At 39.8% G+C, this 20,429-nt stretch overlaps 1 protein-coding gene across 1 annotated transcript in view; it reads left to right on the top strand.

Annotated features, from left to right (window-relative positions):
* The window catches only part of LOC126252791 (putative aldehyde dehydrogenase DhaS), a 196,872-nt gene that overhangs the window by 56,889 nt on the left and 119,554 nt on the right, over nucleotides 1–20,429 (top strand). Inside the window, exon 2 of the mRNA XM_049953727.1 lies at nucleotides 8,192–8,424. Coding sequence (XP_049809684.1) covers nucleotides 8,192–8,424 — 233 coding nt within the window. The remainder of the gene's footprint in view (nucleotides 1–8,191; nucleotides 8,425–20,429) is intronic.

Raw genomic sequence — 20,429 nt, 5'->3', positions numbered from 1 at the left:
CATCCAGCCTCCATCGCATGGAATCCCTGATGCGCTGATGCAGCCCTGGAGAATGGCGTATTGTATCACAGCCGTCCACAATACGAGCACGAAGAGTCTCTACATTTGGTACCGGGGTTGCGTAGACAAGAGCTTTCAAATGCCCCCATAAATGAAATTCAAGAGGGTTGAGGTCAGGAGAGGTGGAGGCCATGGAATTGGTCCGCCTCTACCAATCCATCGGTCACCGAATCTGTTGTTGAGAAGCGTACGAACACTTCGACTGAAATGTGCAGGAGCTCCATCGTGCATGAACCACATGTTGTGTCGTACTTGTAAAGGCACATGTTCCAGCAGCACAGGTAGAGTATCCCATATGAAATCATGATAACGTGCTCCATTGAGCGTAGGTGGAAGAACATGGGGCCCAATCAAGACATCACCAACAATGCCTGCCCAAACGTTCACAGAAAATCTGTGTTGATGACGTGATTGCACAATTGCGTGCGGATTCTCGTCAGTCCACACATGCTGATTGTGAAAATTTACAATTTGATCACGTTGGAATGAAGCTTCATCTGTAAAGAGAACATTTGCTCTGAAATGAGGATTGACACATTGTTGGATGAACCGTTCGCAGAAGTGTACCCGTGGAGGCCAATCAGCTGCTGATAGTGCCTGCACACGCTGTACATGGTACGGAAACAACTGGTTCTCCCGTAGCACTCTCCATACAGTGACGTGGTCAACATTACCTTGTACAGCAGCATCTTCTCTGACGCTGACATTAGGGTTATCATCAACTGCACGAAGAATTGCCTTGTCCATTGCAGGTGTCCTCGTCGTTCTAGGTCTTCCCCAGTCACGAGTCATAGGCTGGAATGTTCCGTTCTCCCTAAGACGCCAATCAATTGCTTCGAACGTCTTTCTGTCGGGACACGTTCGTTATGGAAATCTGTCTCGATACAAACGTACCGCGCCACGGCTATTGCCCCGTGTTAATCCATACATCAAATGGGCATCTGCCAACTCCGCATTTGTAAACATTGCACTGACTGCAAAACCACGTTCGTGATGAACACTAACCTGTTGATGCTACGTACTGATGTGCTTGATGCTAGTACTTGTAGAGCAATGATTCGCATGTCAACGCAAGCACCGAAGTCAACATTACCTTCCTTCAATTGGGCCAACTGGTGGTGAATCAAGGAAGGACAGTACATACTGACGAAACTAAAATGAGCTCTATCATGGAAATTAAGCGTTTCCTGACACATGTCCACATAACATCTTTTATTTATTTGTGTGTGAGGAATGTTTCCTGAAAGTTTGGCTGTACCTTTTTGTAACACCCTGTATACAAGGCTGCGATTTGTCAACTTTGCCAAATGATTAGGTAGCTTTAGAAGTTTAACCATTTGGATTTATTCTTATTTCTGAACATTCCCTGTTTTCAGTTAAAATCTATTTATATTTAAAAGGTATTCTGTTGGTTCTTGCCTTCTGTATAGCTGGAGTGCATTCCTTTGTACCACCAGTGCAGTTTTGCATTCATTATCTCACCACTCATCTGGTAATTTTGTTTCTGAAGCAAAAAGTTTATATTCTGGGATTGAGACAGTTGTGGCTGCATCAATACAACCTGTAGAATACACTTGAGACTATTCTTCTTGCTCCACATTCTGAAAAATTACTTACCTTATTCACAATTGTGATCATATACTTGTGGCAATCTGCTGTTTTTGTGTTCCACCTATAGGATATCCAGATGTCGCCACATGTTGTTTCTACTTTGTCAGGAAGGTAGAAAATTTTAGTGACTGCGGTAAAAATCTCAAGAGGAATCCCACAAGGTTCAATCTTGGGTCCATTCCTACTCCTTATGCATGTGAATTACAGTAGAGCATCGATTATCCGAAGTAACTGGGGGACACGGATGTTCGGAAAACTGGTTTGTTTGGAAAATCGAACTGTACACTTCTTCACGCAGTAGCACACAAGTGGTCGTAACTGAGAACAGAAGGTGACTGTTTGCACCATGAGAAGCTCTTCTTGGGGGGAGCGCAATCCTTCAATCTGCGCGGAGCGGCAATCCTCAACTCTAAGCTGGGGCAGCTGTTGCTGTGAACAGCTTTGATACTGCCGCTACTTCTACTGTCAGTGCCAAGCCGACAGAAGTGTGCTGATTGTTGAAACACAGCGACTGGTGGCTTGGCCGGTCAGCAGCGTCTTGTGAAGGCCCCATTAGAAGCAAGGTTCCGCCAGCGGTGGCCCAGTGCAGTGACTACTGTGGGAAACTTGGTTTGGGAGTGAGGGGGATGATGGACGGTAGGGTGGGAGAGTAACAGGTGCGACCGAATACACAGATCGGTTAAGCGGTCGTTTGGTTGACCGACGTTTGGATAATCAATGCTCTACTGTACTTTCCACTTAACATTCAACAACCAAAATTGGTACTTTCTGCAAACCATACTGCTCTTATAATAAATCTCATTAGAGAGAAAGCAGAAAAGTTAGTGATATTTTCCAAAGAATTATAAGTGGTTCACTGAAAGTAGACTCTCCTTGAATCGTGAAAAAACACACTACATTCAGTTCTGTGCAACAAATAGAACCACACCAACAACTGATGCAGCTCATGAGTAGGAATCAGTAAGTAGGGTAGAGTGTGCCAAGTTTTTTGGTATACATATTGATGAGAACTTAAACAATCATGTTACTGAGCTTCTCAAACAATTAAGTTCAGCTATTTTTGCTCTTCATATAATTTGTAATCTCAAAAACAAATGTATCAACCTCCTGACCTATTTTGCCTATTTCCACTTAATAGTGTCATATGAAATAATTTTCTGGTTTAACTCATCACTTAGAAAGAAAGTATTCATTGCACAAAAGCGAGCAATAAGAGTAATATGTTGTGTTCACCCATAAACGTCATGTAGGTACATCTTCTAGGAGCTAGGCATTTTAACTGTGCCGTCACAATACATATTTTTGGTAATGAAATCTATCACAATTTGAGAAGTACAATGATGTATACACCTACAACACTAGAGGGAAAAATGAACTTTATTATCCATTGTTAACAATGCTCATAGCAGATTCAATATGCAGCCATAAAATTTGTTTTTGAAATTTAACCCAATAACATAAAATGTCTGACAGAGAGTGAAGCATCTAATTTAAAATGATTTCTCCTGGACAACTTCTATTCCAGTGATGAATTTATGCTTTTAAAAAAAACTTGTTTTTAAGTGTAGTTGTGTGAGTAGAATAAAATAACATTTTCATTAATGTTAACTGTAGCTCAGATTCACCAAGATAAAAATGGAAGCTGCATGTGAGACTGTGCAAGAGCATAAAATGATGATTGAATCCTTCTACTGCCAACCAGACTCATCTCCTGATGTAATCAAAATCTTTAGAGGAAACCTCGGTTCATTTGTACATAAGTTCCCAAATCATACTGCAATCATTGGTGAAAACTTCAATCATTGAACAATTAATTGGGAAAATTACAGGTTTGTTAGTGGTTGGCATGATAAGACATCCTGCAAAACATTATTAAATGCCTTCTCTGAAAAATACCTAGAACAACTAGTTAGGAACCTCATTCCTTATGGAAATATGTTGGCTCTAATAGCAACAGATACACCCGACCTCTTTGAGGATGTCTGCATCAAAACTGGTGTCAGTGACCACGACGCGGTTGTGGCAACAATGATTACCAAAGAACAAAGGACAACTAAAACATGTGGATAGATGTATATGTTTAGTAAACTAGATAAAAAAAATCAGTAGTGTCATATCTTAATGAGGAACTTGAAACTTTTAGCACAGGGCAGGAGCATAAGAGGGACTATGGCGCAAGTTTAGAAGAATAGTTGATCATTTGCTGGTTAGATATGTACCAAGTAGAACAGTTCACAATTGGAGGGCACCTCCACAGTATGTAGTAATTGTAAAATAAAATTCTAAAGAAACAGAGACTACTGCATGATAGGTGTGAAACAAAGTGTAAGACTATAGATAAAGAGATGCTGCATGAAACACATTTGGTTGTCAAGGGAGTAATGTGTGATGGCTTCAATGACTACCATAGCAGAATATTGTCAAACAATATTTCACAAAACCCAAAGAAATTTTGGCCATATGTAGAGGCTGTTAGTGGCACAAAAGCTAATGCCTAATGCCCAGTGCCTAGCAAATGACAGGAACTTGAAATTGAGGGTAGCAAAACGAAAACTGAAATGCTTATCTGCATTTTCAAATGTTCCTTTACAAAGGAAAACCCAGGAGAATTGCCCCAATTTAATACTCATACCACTGAAGAGATGAATGAAATATGTATTAGTGTCAGTGGTGTTGAGAAACAGTGGAAGTAATTAAAACTGAACAAAGCTCTAGAGCCTGATGGAATCCCTGTCAGATTCTATACTGAATCTGTGGTTGATTTGGCCCCTGTTCTATAATCTATAATAGGTCCCTTGAACAAAAAACCATGCCCAGTCCTTGGAAAAAAGCACAGACCACACCTGTCTGTAAGAAGGGTAGTAGAAGTGATCCATAAAACTACTGTCCAATATCCTTGACATCCTTTTGTAGTAGAATTTCAGAACAAATTCTGAGCTCAAACATAAAGAGATACCTTGAACAGAATGACCTCGTCAATGCCAACCTGCATGGAATCTGAAAACATCATGTGAAACTCAACTCACACTTTTCTCACATGTCATAATGAAAACTTTGGATCAAGACAGTCAGGTAGATGCAGTATTTCTTGATTCCAAAAAAAGCATTTGACTCAGTGCCATACCTATTCTTATTGTCAAAGGTATGATCATATGGGGTATGAAGTGAAATTTGTGGCTGGATTTGAGGACTTTTTGGTAGGCAGGATGCAGCATGTTACCTTGGATGGAGAATCATCGTCAGATTCAGAAATAACTTAAAGGATGCCCTAGGGAAGTATGTTGGGATCCTTGCTGTTCATGTTGTATATCTATGACTTTGCAGACAATATTAATGGTAACCTCAGACTTTTTGCATATAATGCAGTTATCTATAATGAAGTACCATCTGAAAGGAGCCGCAAAAATATTCAGTCAGATCTTGATAAGACTACAAAGCGGTTCAGAGATTGGCATCTTCCTTTAAATGTTCAGAAATGTAAAATTGTACACTTCACAAAATGAAAAAACATAGTATCCTATGACCATAGTATCAATGAATCACTGTTGGAATTGGCCAACTCATTCAAATACATGGGTGTAATGCTTTGCAGGGATATGAAATGGAATGATCACATAGGCTGTCATGCATAAAGCAGATGACATTCTTCAGTTTATTGGTGGAATACTGGGGAAGTGCAATCATGCTACAAAGGAGATTGCTTACAAATCACTTTGTGATCAGTTCTAGGATATTGCTCATGTGTGTTGGAACCATACCAAGTGGGACTAAGGGGGGATGTTGAATATATACAGAGAAGTGCAGCACGAGTGGTCACATGTTGTTTGATCCATGGGACACGTCACAGAGATACTGAAGGAACTGAACTGGAAGACTCTTGAAGATAGATGTTAAGTATCCCTAGAAAGTCTATTAACAAAGTTTCAAGAATTAGATTTAAATCATGACTCTAGGAATGTACTACAATCCCCTATGTATTGTTCACATAGGGATCGTGAGGATAAATTAGGACAATTACTGCATGCACAGACACAGTCAAACAAGCATTGTTCCCACGCTCCCACGGAAAGAAACCCTAATGACTGTACAATAGGACATACCTTCTGCCATGTACCTCACATAGTTTGCAGAGTGTGGATGTAGATGTATACATAACCAGTAAACTGACCCAATACACATCATTTTGATAAAAGAATCGTTCAAATGATTTATGGAACATGCAGCTAACTAACTGTCAAGGTCAGATCCAAACGGTTCTTCTGTGAGCTTTCAAGTAAAGTACAGTGCTTACCCATGGGACACCTCATGTGTAATTGTTTCACTCTCATGAGTTTCTACAGTTAGCCTAATTGTTAAACCATCATTTAGCATGATTAGATTTTCTTCGTCTATAGTCTCAGCTATCTTTCTCCGATGACTGTTCCCTCAGTTTCAATTGCAAGCAGGATGGTGAGTGATAAAGTCTCCCTATTTTATTACCTGATACTCTATTGAATTGATCAGCATTCTCAGTTTCTGTTTCATTATAGTCTCTCTTTGTGATCTGTGTACTGATATTATTTTTATTTAATTATTGTACATGTTTATGGTAGCAGAATGAGGTACATATTGATGATTATATCTTAGGATTTTGTATGAGTTTCATTTTCTTACAATGAGTGCACTCGCCACATATCCAAAATCTCTGTTGGCTCACCTTAAATTAAAACCAGAAACAGAAATAGTTTATTTAGTAATAACTGTGTTTCAGATATAGCACATGCTGATATTTGAAACATATAAAATTAAGAAGGGTGTTTTTGTTACTCCTTATTGAGCTGTATTTTAAACAAAACCCACCGTTGTGAAGACTCCTACTCAGTAATGAATTAGCAACATGTTACTTCATATTATTACAATTTGAAGTAACTACTACATTGTAACTTGCATCGATTAAGCCATTCGGTACAGTGTGACCTTATTGAAACATGCAGGCTGCAATGGAAACAGATAAAGATTACTATTGGAGTTGTATGGTCTTTGTTAAGCATCCAAAAGCTTTCGTATGTGTTACCTGGAATTGAGTTTTCTCTTTCAGGCACTGTTTAGTCTCACTGCTGCTTTTGCTTGTCTTCTCTGCCTCACAGTTACTTCTTGAACTATTATGGGTATGATTCTACTCACTGTTTTGAGTTTCTGATATTGTTTAAATACAAGGTGTCTGATGAGGTGGCTGACTTGTGTTACAAATGTTTGTTTCATTTTGTGATTTTGTTCTTGATCAGAATTTTATGTATGTCAGAAATTTCACAAATTTTCTTGTGGAGACATTTTTATGTGTTATGGTGGTCATTTGAGTCATTGCATGCTGGTACATTATGTCTTCTAATGGCACACACTATAATTTTCGTCTGTCAGAGGTATTCTGAACATTCTGTATATTTAATTGTTTGGCCCTATGACCCATGATCACAAATAGTGGCTGTCTGTTTCTCACATTCCTTAACTTCCTGGAGACCAGCACAGTGTGCGCCAGATGTCTGGTTATGGCTTTGCTTCCTAGGATGGGCATAGCATAGGCGATTACAGCACTGCAGAACAGGTCTCTGATATGATCTGAGAGGACATCATATAATTGTTCAAAGTCAGACCATTTATGAATCCTGAAGGCTACGAGGCCAACCTTCTCTTTCTACGCACTGACATCTATACATTTTGTAAATTTAAGTGCCGTGCCACATTTTTCTGTTTTATATGAAGCCCAATTCAGCAGCTTCTGCATGGATTTTTATACATTATTCCCTAATAGATAGACTGATTCATATAGTTTATTACCACCAACCAAGCCAAGTTGTCTAGCTGTAGATGTTCAGCATTTTTTACTGTCTAAAACCTTCATAGAATATTAACTGTTTCTTCTTTTGTGACAGGTATGACATATGTTACTAACAGATACATGCTGTTCCAGATTTAGCATGCTCATTTAGTTTATAATTTACATATCTATGAATTAATCATTTACATTTATAGTCATATAAACAACTACTTTCACATTTCTCTTCATCTCAATTGCAAGTTGAAATAAAAAAGCATGGATCTGTGCTTTAGCTGACTTGAAACGTTATGGTGTTATCATGGGCTAGCTATGCTTTTATAACACTCAGTTTCTTTGTTTACATGTGACGATTTTATGATGCAGTTTAATAAGTGAATTTTTGGCAAACAGTAGAACATCATATTTACTCTCTTCTATTTCAGCATATTAGCAGTGAAGTCTTATAAAAAAGAAATCTTAATTTTTTGTGTATTAATTGTCTATTCTTTGCCACAGCCAGCTCTCTTCCCTGTCCTTGTAAGAGTGCACCCTCACTAATGATAAAGCTCTCAGCAAACCATTAAACTGTGACCTTTCTTCCTTACATCCATTCTCTTCTTTCTTAAGTCACCCCCACCCCCCCTCCCCTGCCACCTTCAAGCACACTATTACTTTTATCATGACCTATTCAAGTTGTTTCTAATGGTGCTTATTTTGTACATACAGGCATGGCTATCAGGAAAAAAGTTTGGTCCATTTATCAATGGAAAGTGGATTGAAAGTAATAGTGAAAAGGGAACTAATGCCACAGAAGTGCATTCTCCTGACTCTGGGGAAGTGCTGACAACAGTCACTCACAGCTCTGAAAAAGATGTAAATACTGCTGTGCAAATTTCTGTTGATATAGAAAATCCATGGAAGAAATTTAATGGGCATGAAAGAAATAGATGTCTTTACAGGTGTGTCTAATAAAGTATATTATTTCATTTCATTATTATTGTGTAGATCATTCCAGAAATGTTATCATTATACTCGGATATGTTCTTTAAATAAGGGTAGATACTGTTTTGAGTTTGGAACTGATCATTGTTAGATTTTTTAATGTATTTCCTTGCTTGTGTAAATTAAAATATACTGATTAATAATGTCTTTTTCATCTATTAGAAATATTCATTGACTAGCTGAGTACCTGCTGCTGTCCAGGTACATATTTATTCCAATCTTCTGTTAGTCCATCTCCTCCTTATGCTCTGTACATCTCCTTCACCTACCACTCTCCATCTATCTCCTCCTACCCTTCTACAGTCCATCCACTCCTCCCCTCCTCCCTGTCTATTACCTCTTTTCCCCCTTTATCTCCTCTTCCCCCCTTTAAGTTCAGTTTTTCACCCATCTCTAAATCAATTTCCTCCTCCCCTCCCTCCCCCTGCCAATTTCCTCATATCCCTTCCCTCAGTCTGTATCCATGTCATTCTCTCTCTGTCCATCTTCTCCTTTCCCCTCCCACCCTCTTCCCTTTCTCTGGCAATGTCCTCCTCCCCCGTCTCCCTGTTCAACTTCTCCACCCTCCTATGCGTGTCTGTCTCCTCCTCCACATCTTCTCTCTCCATCAAGTTATTACCCCTCACCCCCACAGTGAGTAGGTGGCTCTTACCCAAACATGATTTATTTCCAGACCGTAAATAATATGTGCACCATGTTCAGTTGAAACTGATCCATGGATTTAGGAGATTTTTACTTGCAGCTTTGTTACAGTATCCATATTTTACATACATTTAAAATATTTCACAAATATTTGTGCACATGTTTCATGTGTATCTGTAGCGAATTTTGCTCTGTAGCACAGTTTTCACACAGCTCAGTCTTTATGATGTCATATATCCTGAACTGTGTGTTGTACAATGATACAATTTTCAGCTACAATCATTGGTATATTTGAATACTGTCTGCAAATTGTGTTGCAAATAGAATTCTTAGTTAGAACATAGTAAATTAAAACATCATTCATGATGCTACAGTCATTCATGCATCTCAGTGTTTATGACACCATATCTCGTCAACTATGTGTCATAGAATGATATAATTTTGCATGTACATTCAGTGGAATATGTGAATATTTCTGAAAAAAAATGTGTTGTGAATACAGTTAGTTGTAAAGAAATAATAAACTGAAATTCATGGTCGATGCGGCAGTTTCACTGCATTAACAGTGAAAATGTAGTAAGCAATAAACTGGTATCCTTTTATCATTTTGAGGGGGTTGTCAGAGGAAAAATTCTGTAAAGGTTTGAAATTATGTGTAAAGTTTGTTGCAAGTCACTAAGAGCTGTCGTTCTCAAACATTGGGTGATTGAAGTCTGGGTATTTGCATGTCATGGACTACACTTATTTTTCACCCCACCCCCACCTCTCTGTTTGGTAGATGGTTTTTATCCCCACAGTGGTTCTTTCCAGACAGTAAATGATATTTGTATCAAGTTTGGTTGAAGTCAGTCCAGTGGTTTAGGAGGAGATGTGGAACATACATACATACATACATACATACATTTTTAAAATATGTGTGGATTTCGAATTTTACACAGTTTTCATGAAATCTCGAAGTCAGGTACTCATCCAATATCTCAAGATAATATAAAGGCAACTAAGGTGTTTGTGGTAGAGGTGATATGTGAGCATTGACATTTCCCTGAGATGTGTTGAAGTGACCAAATAAGGGCTCACTCAGCAAGAACAGGCTCCCAGGTAGACAAATAACAATAAACACTTTATTGGCAAAAACATAAAATACACATCTCATTAAGCCACAAGGGCTGCAGTTTATGCAGTCCAAGCAACACAGCAAGGCTCCTTGGATCACTTGGAAAACTATCAAACTGTTTGGATAGCAGTACAATCAATAATAAGTCTGAAATAATCATTGTTGAGGACTGTCACTGGGGACCAAACATTATAACTACACTCATGCTAATAAATTAAGGATAATTGCAGAATGTGGTGCCACACAATGTGGCACTACACAAAACTGGCGCTAATAGCGTAGGCACGTAGGGAACACACACTACACAGATCTGTAAGTCTATAGTATTGGTGATAAGTTGAGAAAACCGTCCTGAAACACATGTGCTACTAAACACCACTGTTTCCTGCGCGTGTAACCCGACATCAATATGGGATATGATCACCATGCACACGTACACAGGCTGCACAACAAGTTGGCATACTCTGGATCAGGTGGTTGAGCAGCTGCTGGGGTATAGCCTCCCATTCTTGCACCAGTGCCTGTTGGAGCTCCTGAAGTGTCATAGGGGTTTGAAGACGTGCTACGATATGTTGACCAAGAGCATCCCAGATGTGCTTGATGGGGTTTAAATCTGGAGAACAGCAGAGCACTCCATTCCCCTGATATCTTCTGTTTCAAGGTACTCCTCCACGATGGCAGCTCAGTGGGGCCTTGCGTTATCATCCATCAGGAGGGAGGTGGTACCCACTGCACCCCTGAAAAGGTGGACATACTGTTGCAAAATGATGTCCCAATACACCTGACCTGTTACAGTTCCTCTGTCAAAGACATGCAGGGGTGTACGTGCACCAATCATAATCCCACCCCACACCATCAAACCAAGACTTCCATACAGGCCCCTTTCAAAGTGGTTGGTATCTGGTTCCCGGTTCATGCCAGATGAAAACCCAGTGAGATCACTGTTCAGACTATACCTGGACTCGTCCGTGAACATAACCTGGGACCACTGTTCCAATGACCGTGTACTGTGTTCTTGACACCAGGCTTTACGGGCTCTCCTGTGACCAGTCAGTAGAATGCACCTTGGAGGTCTCCAGGCGAATAAACCATGTCTGTTCAGTTGCCTGTAGACTGTGTGTCTGGAGACAACTGTTCCAGTGGCTGTGATAAGGTCCCGAGCAAGGCTACCTGCAGTAGTCCATGACCATCTGTGGGCACTGATGGTGAGATGAGTCTTCTTGTGGTGTTGTACACTGTGGATGTCCCATACTGTAGTGCCTGGACATGTTTCTTGTCTGCTGGAATCATTGCCATAACCTTGGGATCACACTTGGTGGCACACGGAGGGCCCGTGCTACGACCTGCTGTGTTTGACCAGCCTCAAGTTGCCCTAGTATTCTACCCCTCATAACATCGTCAATATGTGTTCTTTGAGCCATTTTCAACAAACAGTCACCATTAGCAGTTCTGAAAACGTCTGCAGACTTACTCGCTGCACTGTACTCTGACATGCACCAACACACCTCTGCGTATGTGGACTGCTGCCAGCGCCACTGTGTGGTGACTGCAGGTCAGATGTACCGCATGGTCATACCCAGGGGTGATTTAAATCCAAAAACTGCCCACCAGAGCAGTGTTCCACCATGTATCAGCATTATCCTTAATTTATGAGCATGAGTGTAGATGCCCAGACAGACCACAGTTTTGGATGGCATCCAGAATTAGTTGTCATAGAACAGAGTTAAAGCTCATGGATGCCAAGTCCTGTAGCTGCAATCCACTGAGTATTGCTGAAGGCTCATGATGACTCCATTGGTAGATGCATTCAGGATGGTGCATTGGATGCAACTGCCAGGCTGTGGCCATGTGGTGCCTTAAATATAAGTGTCATGAACTACTTAGGGCCATGTGATATCACAGATGCATGTAGGGTTGCAATAACCCTGCTTTCTTATGGTGAAGTGGATGCCACTTATCAACACTCTGGGCACCCCAGATCATAGTGGCAGCTGCGTAAGTTTCCCGTGATAATAACCCATTCTTATTGTCCTGCTTCATAACTGTTTGTTTTTGATTTGTGATGCCAAGGTACCTACCAGGCCACACTTCAGCCACTCATCTCACTGGTCTGTTATGCTGATGGACTACACATCCTGACATAGTGCATAGCACTTAAAAACTGTTACTAAGCGGTTTCCTTTACTACCTGAAGTGAAGCAATCATCAATCTGAAGAATAGTTTGAATGCAACACTGCTTAACTGTGTGTGGCTCATATTGGCTGTGGTATGCCTATTCGTTCCTTCAAACTGTTAACTGACTTGTCCCTGCACTTACAAGGGAACCCACTGCTTAATGTGAATGTAAACATTAATTTCCTGTGACGGTGTTAGTACCTGAGATGAGGTGGCAGACATGCTACTACTACTAGTCCCTGGCTTGAAGACTTTCAGGTACTCTCATGTGGGGCATACAATATCAGTGCAATAAGAGGGATCTCTGATGTACCAGGCACAATTACAATGCTACCTCAGTGAGAGAGAGAGAGAGAGAGAGAGAGAGAGAGAGAGAGAGAGAGAGAGAGAGAGAGAGTGTTTATTTTTAACAAAGGCTTTGCAGGCCAAAAGCTTATTTCTGATAGATATTGTTACATTCCATCTTGGATTTTCCATTGCTTCATAATATTCACCCCCCCCATGAACCATGGACCTTGCCGTTGGTGGGGAGGCTTGCGTGCCTCAGCGATACAGATAGCCGTACCGTAGGTACAACCACAATGGAGCGGTATCTGTTGAGAGGCCAGACAAACGTGTGGTTCCTGAAGAGGGGCAGCAGCCTTTTCAGTAGTTGCAAGGGCAACAGTCTGGATGATTGACTGATCTGGCCTTGTAACAATAACCAAAATGGCCGTGCTGTGCTGGTACTGCAAACGGCTGAAAGCAAGGGGAAACTACGGCCATAATTTTTCCCGAGGGCATGCAGCTTTACTGTATGATTAAATGATGATGGCGTCCTCTTGGGTAAAATATTCCGGAGGTAAAATAGTCCCCCATTCGGATCTCCGGGCGGGGACTACTCAAGAGGATGTCGTTATCAGGAGAAAGAAAACTGGCGTTCTACGGATCGGAGCGTGGAATGTCAGGTTCCTTAATCGGGCTGGTAGGTTAGAAAATTTGAAAAGGGAAATGGATATGTTAAAGTTAGATATAGTGGGAATTAGTGAAGTTCGGTGGCGGGAGGAACAAGACTTCTGGTCAGGTGACTACAGGGTTATAAACACAAAGTCAAATAGGGGTAATGCAGGAGTAGGTTTAATAATGAATAGGAAAATAGGAATGCGGGTAAGCTACTACAAACAGCTTAGTGAACGCATTATTGTGGCCAAGATAGATACGAAGCCCACACCTACTACAGTAGTACAAGTTTATATGCCAACTAGCTCTGCAGATGATGAAGAAATTGAAGAAATGTATGATGAAATAAAAGAAATTATTCAGATAGTGAAGGGAGACGAAAATTTAATAGTCATGGGTGGCTGGAATTCGAGTGTAGGAAAAGGGAGAGAAGGTGAATATGGATTGGGGCTAAGAAATGAAAGAGGAAGCCGCCTGGTAAAATTTTTCACAGAGCACAACTTAATCATAGCTAACACTTGGTTTAAGAATCATGATAGAAGGTTGTATACATGGAAGAACCCTGGAGATACTAAAAGGTATCAGATAGATTATATAATGGTAAGACAGAGATTTAGGAACCAGGTTTTAAATTGTAAGACATTTCCAGGGGCAGATGTTGACTCTGACCACAATCTATTGGTTATGACCTGTAGATTAAAACTGAAGAAACTGCAAAAAGGTGGGAATTTAAGGAGATGGGACCTAGATAAACTGAAAGAACCAGAGGTTGTACAGAGTTTCAGGGAGAGCATAAGGGAACAATTGACAGGAATGGGGGAAAGAAATACAGTAGAAGAAGAATGGGTAGCTTTGAGGGATGAAGTAGTGAAGGCAGCAGAGGATCAAGTAGGTAAAAAGACGAGAGCTATTAGAAATCCTTGGGTAACAGAATAAATATTGAATTTAATTGATGAAAGGAGAAAATATAAAAAAACAGGAAGTGCAAAATGGCTAAGCAGGGATGGCTAGAGGACAAATGTAAGGATGTAGAGGCTTATCTCACGAGGGGTAAGATAGATACTGCCTACAGGAAAATTAAAGAGACCTTTGGAGATAAGAGAACCACTTGTATGAACATCAAGAGCCCAGATGGAAACCCAGTTCTAAGCAAAGAAGGGAAAGCAGAAAGGTGGAAGGAGTATATAGAGGGTCTATTCAAGGGCGATGTACTTGAGGCCAATATTATGGAAATGGAAGAGGATGTAGATGAAGATGAAATGGGAGATACGATACTGCGTGAAGAGTTTGACAGAGCACTGAAAGACCTGAGTCGAAACAAGGCCCCCGGAGTAGACAACATTTCATTGGAACTACTGATGGCCTTGGGAGAGCCAGTCCTGACAAAACTCTACCATCTGGTGAGCAAGATGTATGAAACAGGCGAAATACCCTCAGACTTCAAGAAGAATATAATAATTCCAATCCCAAAGAAAGCAGGTGTTGACAGATGTGAGAATTACCAAACAATCAGTTTAATAAGCCACAGCTGCAAAATACTAACACGAATTCTTTACAGACAAATGGAAAAACTAGTAGAAGCCGACCTCGGGGAAGATCAGTTTGGATTCCGTAGAAATACTGGAACATGTGAGGCAATACTGACCTTACGACTTATCTTAGAAGAAAGATTAAGGAAAGGCAAACCTACGTTTCTAGCATTTGTAGACTTAGAGAAAGCTTTTGACAATGTTGACTGGAATACTCTCTTTCAAATTCTGAAGGTGTCAGGGGTAAAATACAGGGAGCGAAAATCTATTTACAATTTGTACAGAAACCAGATGGCAGTTATAAGAGTCGAGGGACATGAAAGGGAAGCAGTGGTTGGGAAGGGAGTGAGACAGGGTTGTAGCCTTTTCCCGATGTTATTCAATCTGTATATTGAGCAAGCAGTAAAGGAAACAAAAGAAAAATTTGGAGTAGGTATTAAAATCCATGGAGAAGAAATAAAAACTTTGGGGTTCACCGATGACATTGTAATTCTGTCAGAGACAGCAAAGGACTTGGAAGAGCAGTTGAACGATATGGATGGTGTCTTGAAGGGAGGATATAAGATGAACATCAACAAAAGCAAAACGAGGATAATGGAATGTAGTCGAATTAAGTCGAGTGATCTTGAGAGTATTAGATTAGGAAATGAGACACTTAAAGTAGTAAAGGAGTTTTGCTATTTGGGGAGCAAAATAACTGATGATGATCGAAGTAGAGAGGATATAAAATGTAGACTGGCAATGGCAAGGAAAGCGTTTCTGAAGAAGAGAAATTTGTTAACATCGAGTATAGATTTAAGTGTCAGGAAGTCATTTCTGAAAGTATTTGTATGGAGTGTAGCCATGTATGGAAGTGAAACATGGACGGTAAATAGTTTGGACAAGAAGAGAATAGAAGCTTTCGAAATGTGGTGCTACAGAAGAATGCTGAAGATTAGATGGGTAGATCACATAACTAATGAGGAGGTACTGAATAGGATTGGGGAGAAGAGTAGTTTGTGGCACAACTTGACCAGAAGAAGGGATCGGTTGATAGGACATGTTCTGAGGCATCAAGGGATCACCAATTTAGTATTGGAGGGCAGCGTGGAGGGTAAAAATCGTAGGCGGAGACCAAGAGATGAATACACTAAGCAGATTCAGAAGGATGTGGGTTGCAGAAGGTACTGGGGGATGAAGAAGCTTGCACAGGATAGAGTAGCATGGAGAGCTGCATCAAACCAGTCTCAGGACTGAAGACCACAACAACAATAATATTCAGTAGCAGATAATGAGCTGAGCCCAGTACAACATGTCACACATCTGTACAGTCCAATTCCAAACATTACTATGTCCATTACTCTCCTTATCATTTTTATTGTTACATTGCAGATATTTTTGTTTCATGTATTTAAGCACATATTACAGACCCTTCGTCCCACTACTTAGCAGTGGCCAGCACCTATGGCTTGTATCCCTAAGTTTAAACTCAGCATATGAGTACCACAGGATCTGTGCTGCTACCCTGTGACTTGGAGGAATTCTGAAACTCAGTATATGGGAACTAATAATAATGTAATGCATATCGAATTACTTTTCATCACTCTTAAAGAGGAAAGACCCTAAAAGTTAGTACCCTCACACGTGATGCCTCCAAAATGGGCTGACATGGCTTAATTTTCATCCATGGTTTGGAATAGTAAACTTAATCAGTTGATTACTCTGTATTATTATTATTCAGAAAATCAGAGTAATAGTCATTTTGTATAGGCCACATATCATGATCAATCAGATATTCAGTGTCAGATATTCAATGTATCAGTCAGATATTCAATTTGTAGGAACACACATCCAATTCCACCATCTCTCACTGCCTAATACGACAAAATATATAGAATTACAGAGTTTATTGATATTTACAGAAGAACAAGAGAGCAAGAGAAGGGCCAAGCCCCTGCCCCCTCCGCCGGCCGAAGTGGCCGTGCGGTTAAAGGCGCTGCAGTGTGGAACCGCAAGACCGCTACGGTCGCAGGTTCGAATCCTGCCTCGGGCATGGATGTTTGTGATGTCCTTAGGTTAGTTAGGTTTAACTAGTTCTAAGTTCTAGGGGACTAATGACCTCAGCGGTTGAGTCCCATAGTGCTCAGAGCCATTTTGAACCCTGCCCCCTCCCTCTCAAGGAAAGGAAACAATATAATGTAGTCAGTCTTTCTAGAAAATGGTTAATCTGAACATGTGCTACATGTAATCAAACCCCCAGACAATATGAAATACACCCATAAAAACTTTATTACTTATATTTTTGAACCAAAATCAAAAAAGATAAAACTTAAGATAACACAAAAGACTGTTATTTCCCTCTGTCAAAGTATCAATCACAATTAACTTGTAATTAGCAACAATACATTTTTCATGTTTATTTCACCAGAAAATAAAACTGATTGCTTCAATTCTTCTTGAATTTTTCTCAGGAGCTGATGGATCTTAATCTCCACCTATAAACTTTATTAAATCAATTATGTAACCCACGTTCTGCGTCACTAGTAGAATGTACCAAAACAAGATGAGGAATATTCCTTCATACAAAGGAAAAAATTTTTTAGGTTGCTCATCAGGTTTGGAACTCAAGTGGTAATTACAAACCACCATCATATCCTCCATACTGAATGTGACTGGTACACCCATGTTCCACTGTTTCTTTCAGATTTCATCCACTTTATGAAACTGACTGAATTTTTTTTCTGCTCTCCTGTTCTGATATAGATCCTTTTTTGGGCAAGTAGCCCACTGCAACAGCGGTTTGCCTTCACTCACATGACCACCTTCTTCATTGGATACCATTAACATTGTGGGGTGTGACAATTCACTCAATACTTTTTCGCACTCCATAACTAGTTCAGTCCACTTTGAATGTCTTTCTGTACAATAAGTTCATGCCAAAAGTCCTAATTCTCTCTTCTCTCTTTCCATTGGGTACACCAGACGATGGTGATTGGATATCATTATGTGTTTCACTCCTTCTGATACTAAAAATTCCTTGAAAGCTTGTGGCACAGAGAGTCTCCTTGGTTTACAAACGTATTTAAAATAATGGTCTCTCAGACATCACTATCCTAGTAGTGATGATGATGAGGTCCCATACTCTGAGGAGTGTAGGAGACGATGCGGGAGACCCGCACCTCTGTACTAGGGAAGGTCCTAGTGGAGGTGGTTTGCCATTGCCTTCCTCCGACTCTAATGGGGATGAATGATGATGATGATGATGATGATGATGATGATGATGATGATGAAGATGACACGACAACACCCAGTCATCTCGAGGCACGAAAAATCCCTGACCCCGCCGGGAATCGAACCCGGGACCCCATGCGAGGGAAGCGAGAACGCTACCGCAAGACCATGAGCAACTTTAGTCTAGTGTTACTAAGATACATAGTAGACCTCCCTAAGCATGAGGCAATGGACCAAAAAAATTCACAGCCAGCCCGTCCTGTAAATCAGTGGGTATTATAGAAAACAATTCAGTATGTTGGGACATAGCACTCACTTTAATTTTCTGACAAACACTGCACCTATGCAGGGTTTATTTGACCCATATAGTCACAATATTGAAATAATAGTGTTAACTTATGTGTAACAACCACTTTTTAGCTCAAAAGTGGGCGTAACCCATATTTAAGTACTATTTAAAAACTATACTCTTTTTTCTGCTATACATAAGAGGCATCTTTTATTGTTCTAAGCTTTCTTAAACAGAATATTGATTTATACTTTCTATTTAGAGATGTCAATGTTTGTACAAGATTTATATGGCATTGTTTGATTATTCTGTGGAAATACTTATCCTCCCTTCGATGTGTGTCAATATTTCCAAAAGATAGGCAAATATCCATAAGATACTGGTTGTTCTCCATAAAATAAATGAGAAATTACCCTCTTTCTTGAATTTTTGAAGTTGTATGTGTGTCTTAGAGACAATGCATTTGACACAACATTCTCATATCCTGTAATATATCTTATCTGGAAGTGAAGTTCATGTAAGTCCAAGGCTCATCTAGTAAGTATCGAATGTAATAGTCTATTACTCATTAAAAATGTCAAGATTTGTGATCAGTAAGAACTTAGTTTCAGTCCCTGTTAGTAGATACCTAAATTTCTTAAAACTCCATAATTTCATGCTTGTCTAGTTAGTAATCTACTGGTAAAGGCAATTGGACAATACCATCCAAAACATGTTCTTCAATAATACGAAAAATAGCACATCCTGGGCAAAAAACTGATGAATCTGTATACATCCAGAAAGAATACACGAAAGTTGGACGAAATAGTAATGGCACATTACGTGAGCAGTTCTGAATTTTATCAGAATGTTCCCTGTGGACACATGTCAACCTCTAGTCTCTTTTAGCTTTAGTTAAATTACACAACTCAGGAGCGTTTATAATTTGGCCATTTACAATCTTACAATAAAAATTTACTGTACCTAAAAAGCTTTTAATTGAATCTTATTTTGTGGCTCAGGATATTTACTTATAACTAATAACATCTTTGCATTGGGCGTAATACCACTTCTATTGATAATATGGCCTAAAAATTTATCTTCCAAATCCCCAAGTTGTGATTTACTTAATTTGATAGTTGCTCTTTCACCTGTCAGTCATTCAGGACCACTTTGAGAATATTTTTCCACAAAAATAGCTTGTCATTTGTCCCCTTCCCTTTTCCCTCTTGCTCTCTACTAATTGTGATAATCCTATACAAAAATCTTACAATTGTGATGCCTCTGGCACCACTCCTACCTTGGCACCACAAGTGGAAGCTTTTGTCACTTGGGTCTTAAACTGGCCCTACAGTCATTGAAGCAGTGTCTCCATAATTTCACAATGATACTACCATGTAGAACAAAGGATAACTCTGTCACCTACACATGTCAAAATATCATTACCAGTTATTACTTGGTTTAAAGCTCTGAGAGAAGTTGAAACTGACTTGTTACCTTAAATTGATAGCTCATTCCTTCAAAGAGGATTCATTTGCCAGTGGCAGCTGCCAGTGCCCTGTTGTAAGATGTGTAGTGCTAATGTACTGAGCTTTCACAAATCTAGGCAGGAGTTCTTCAACAGTGGACGATCTATCTCTTCCTTACAGCATCCAGGACATCTCTTACTGAACATCGACTTTCTTCACAGCTGATAAAAGCTTTGTAACTATTCTCTGCTTCTTCTATTATTCATAATTGCTACACAAAAACTATTTTCTTTTTCATACAGCAGCAGTAGCTGCTACTGTTGACCCCTGCTGTAGTGTCTCCCTTATCATTGTGCTCTCTATTTTTCATTGTTCTGTTTCAGTTATCATTAAGGATGTACCAGCTTCTAAACCTGTTTCAATATCTTATGAACTAGAGTAAGATAAGGATAGCTCATTTCCTATTACTGTATTTTACAGACTATAAGACACACTGTTTTCTTCAAAAAATTGCATTCAAAATTCAAGTGTGTCTTATAGTCAAAATTAATATAAAAAGGTCAGTGTTTGATTTAAAATTCCTGCCAGTCTTAAAAATGGCCATATATTCAATGC

Source organism: Schistocerca nitens, chromosome 4, assembly GCF_023898315.1.
Source record: "Schistocerca nitens isolate TAMUIC-IGC-003100 chromosome 4, iqSchNite1.1, whole genome shotgun sequence".
Lineage (NCBI taxonomy): Eukaryota > Metazoa > Arthropoda > Insecta > Orthoptera > Acrididae > Schistocerca > Schistocerca nitens.
This window is presented reverse-complemented; position numbering and strand designations above follow the sequence as displayed.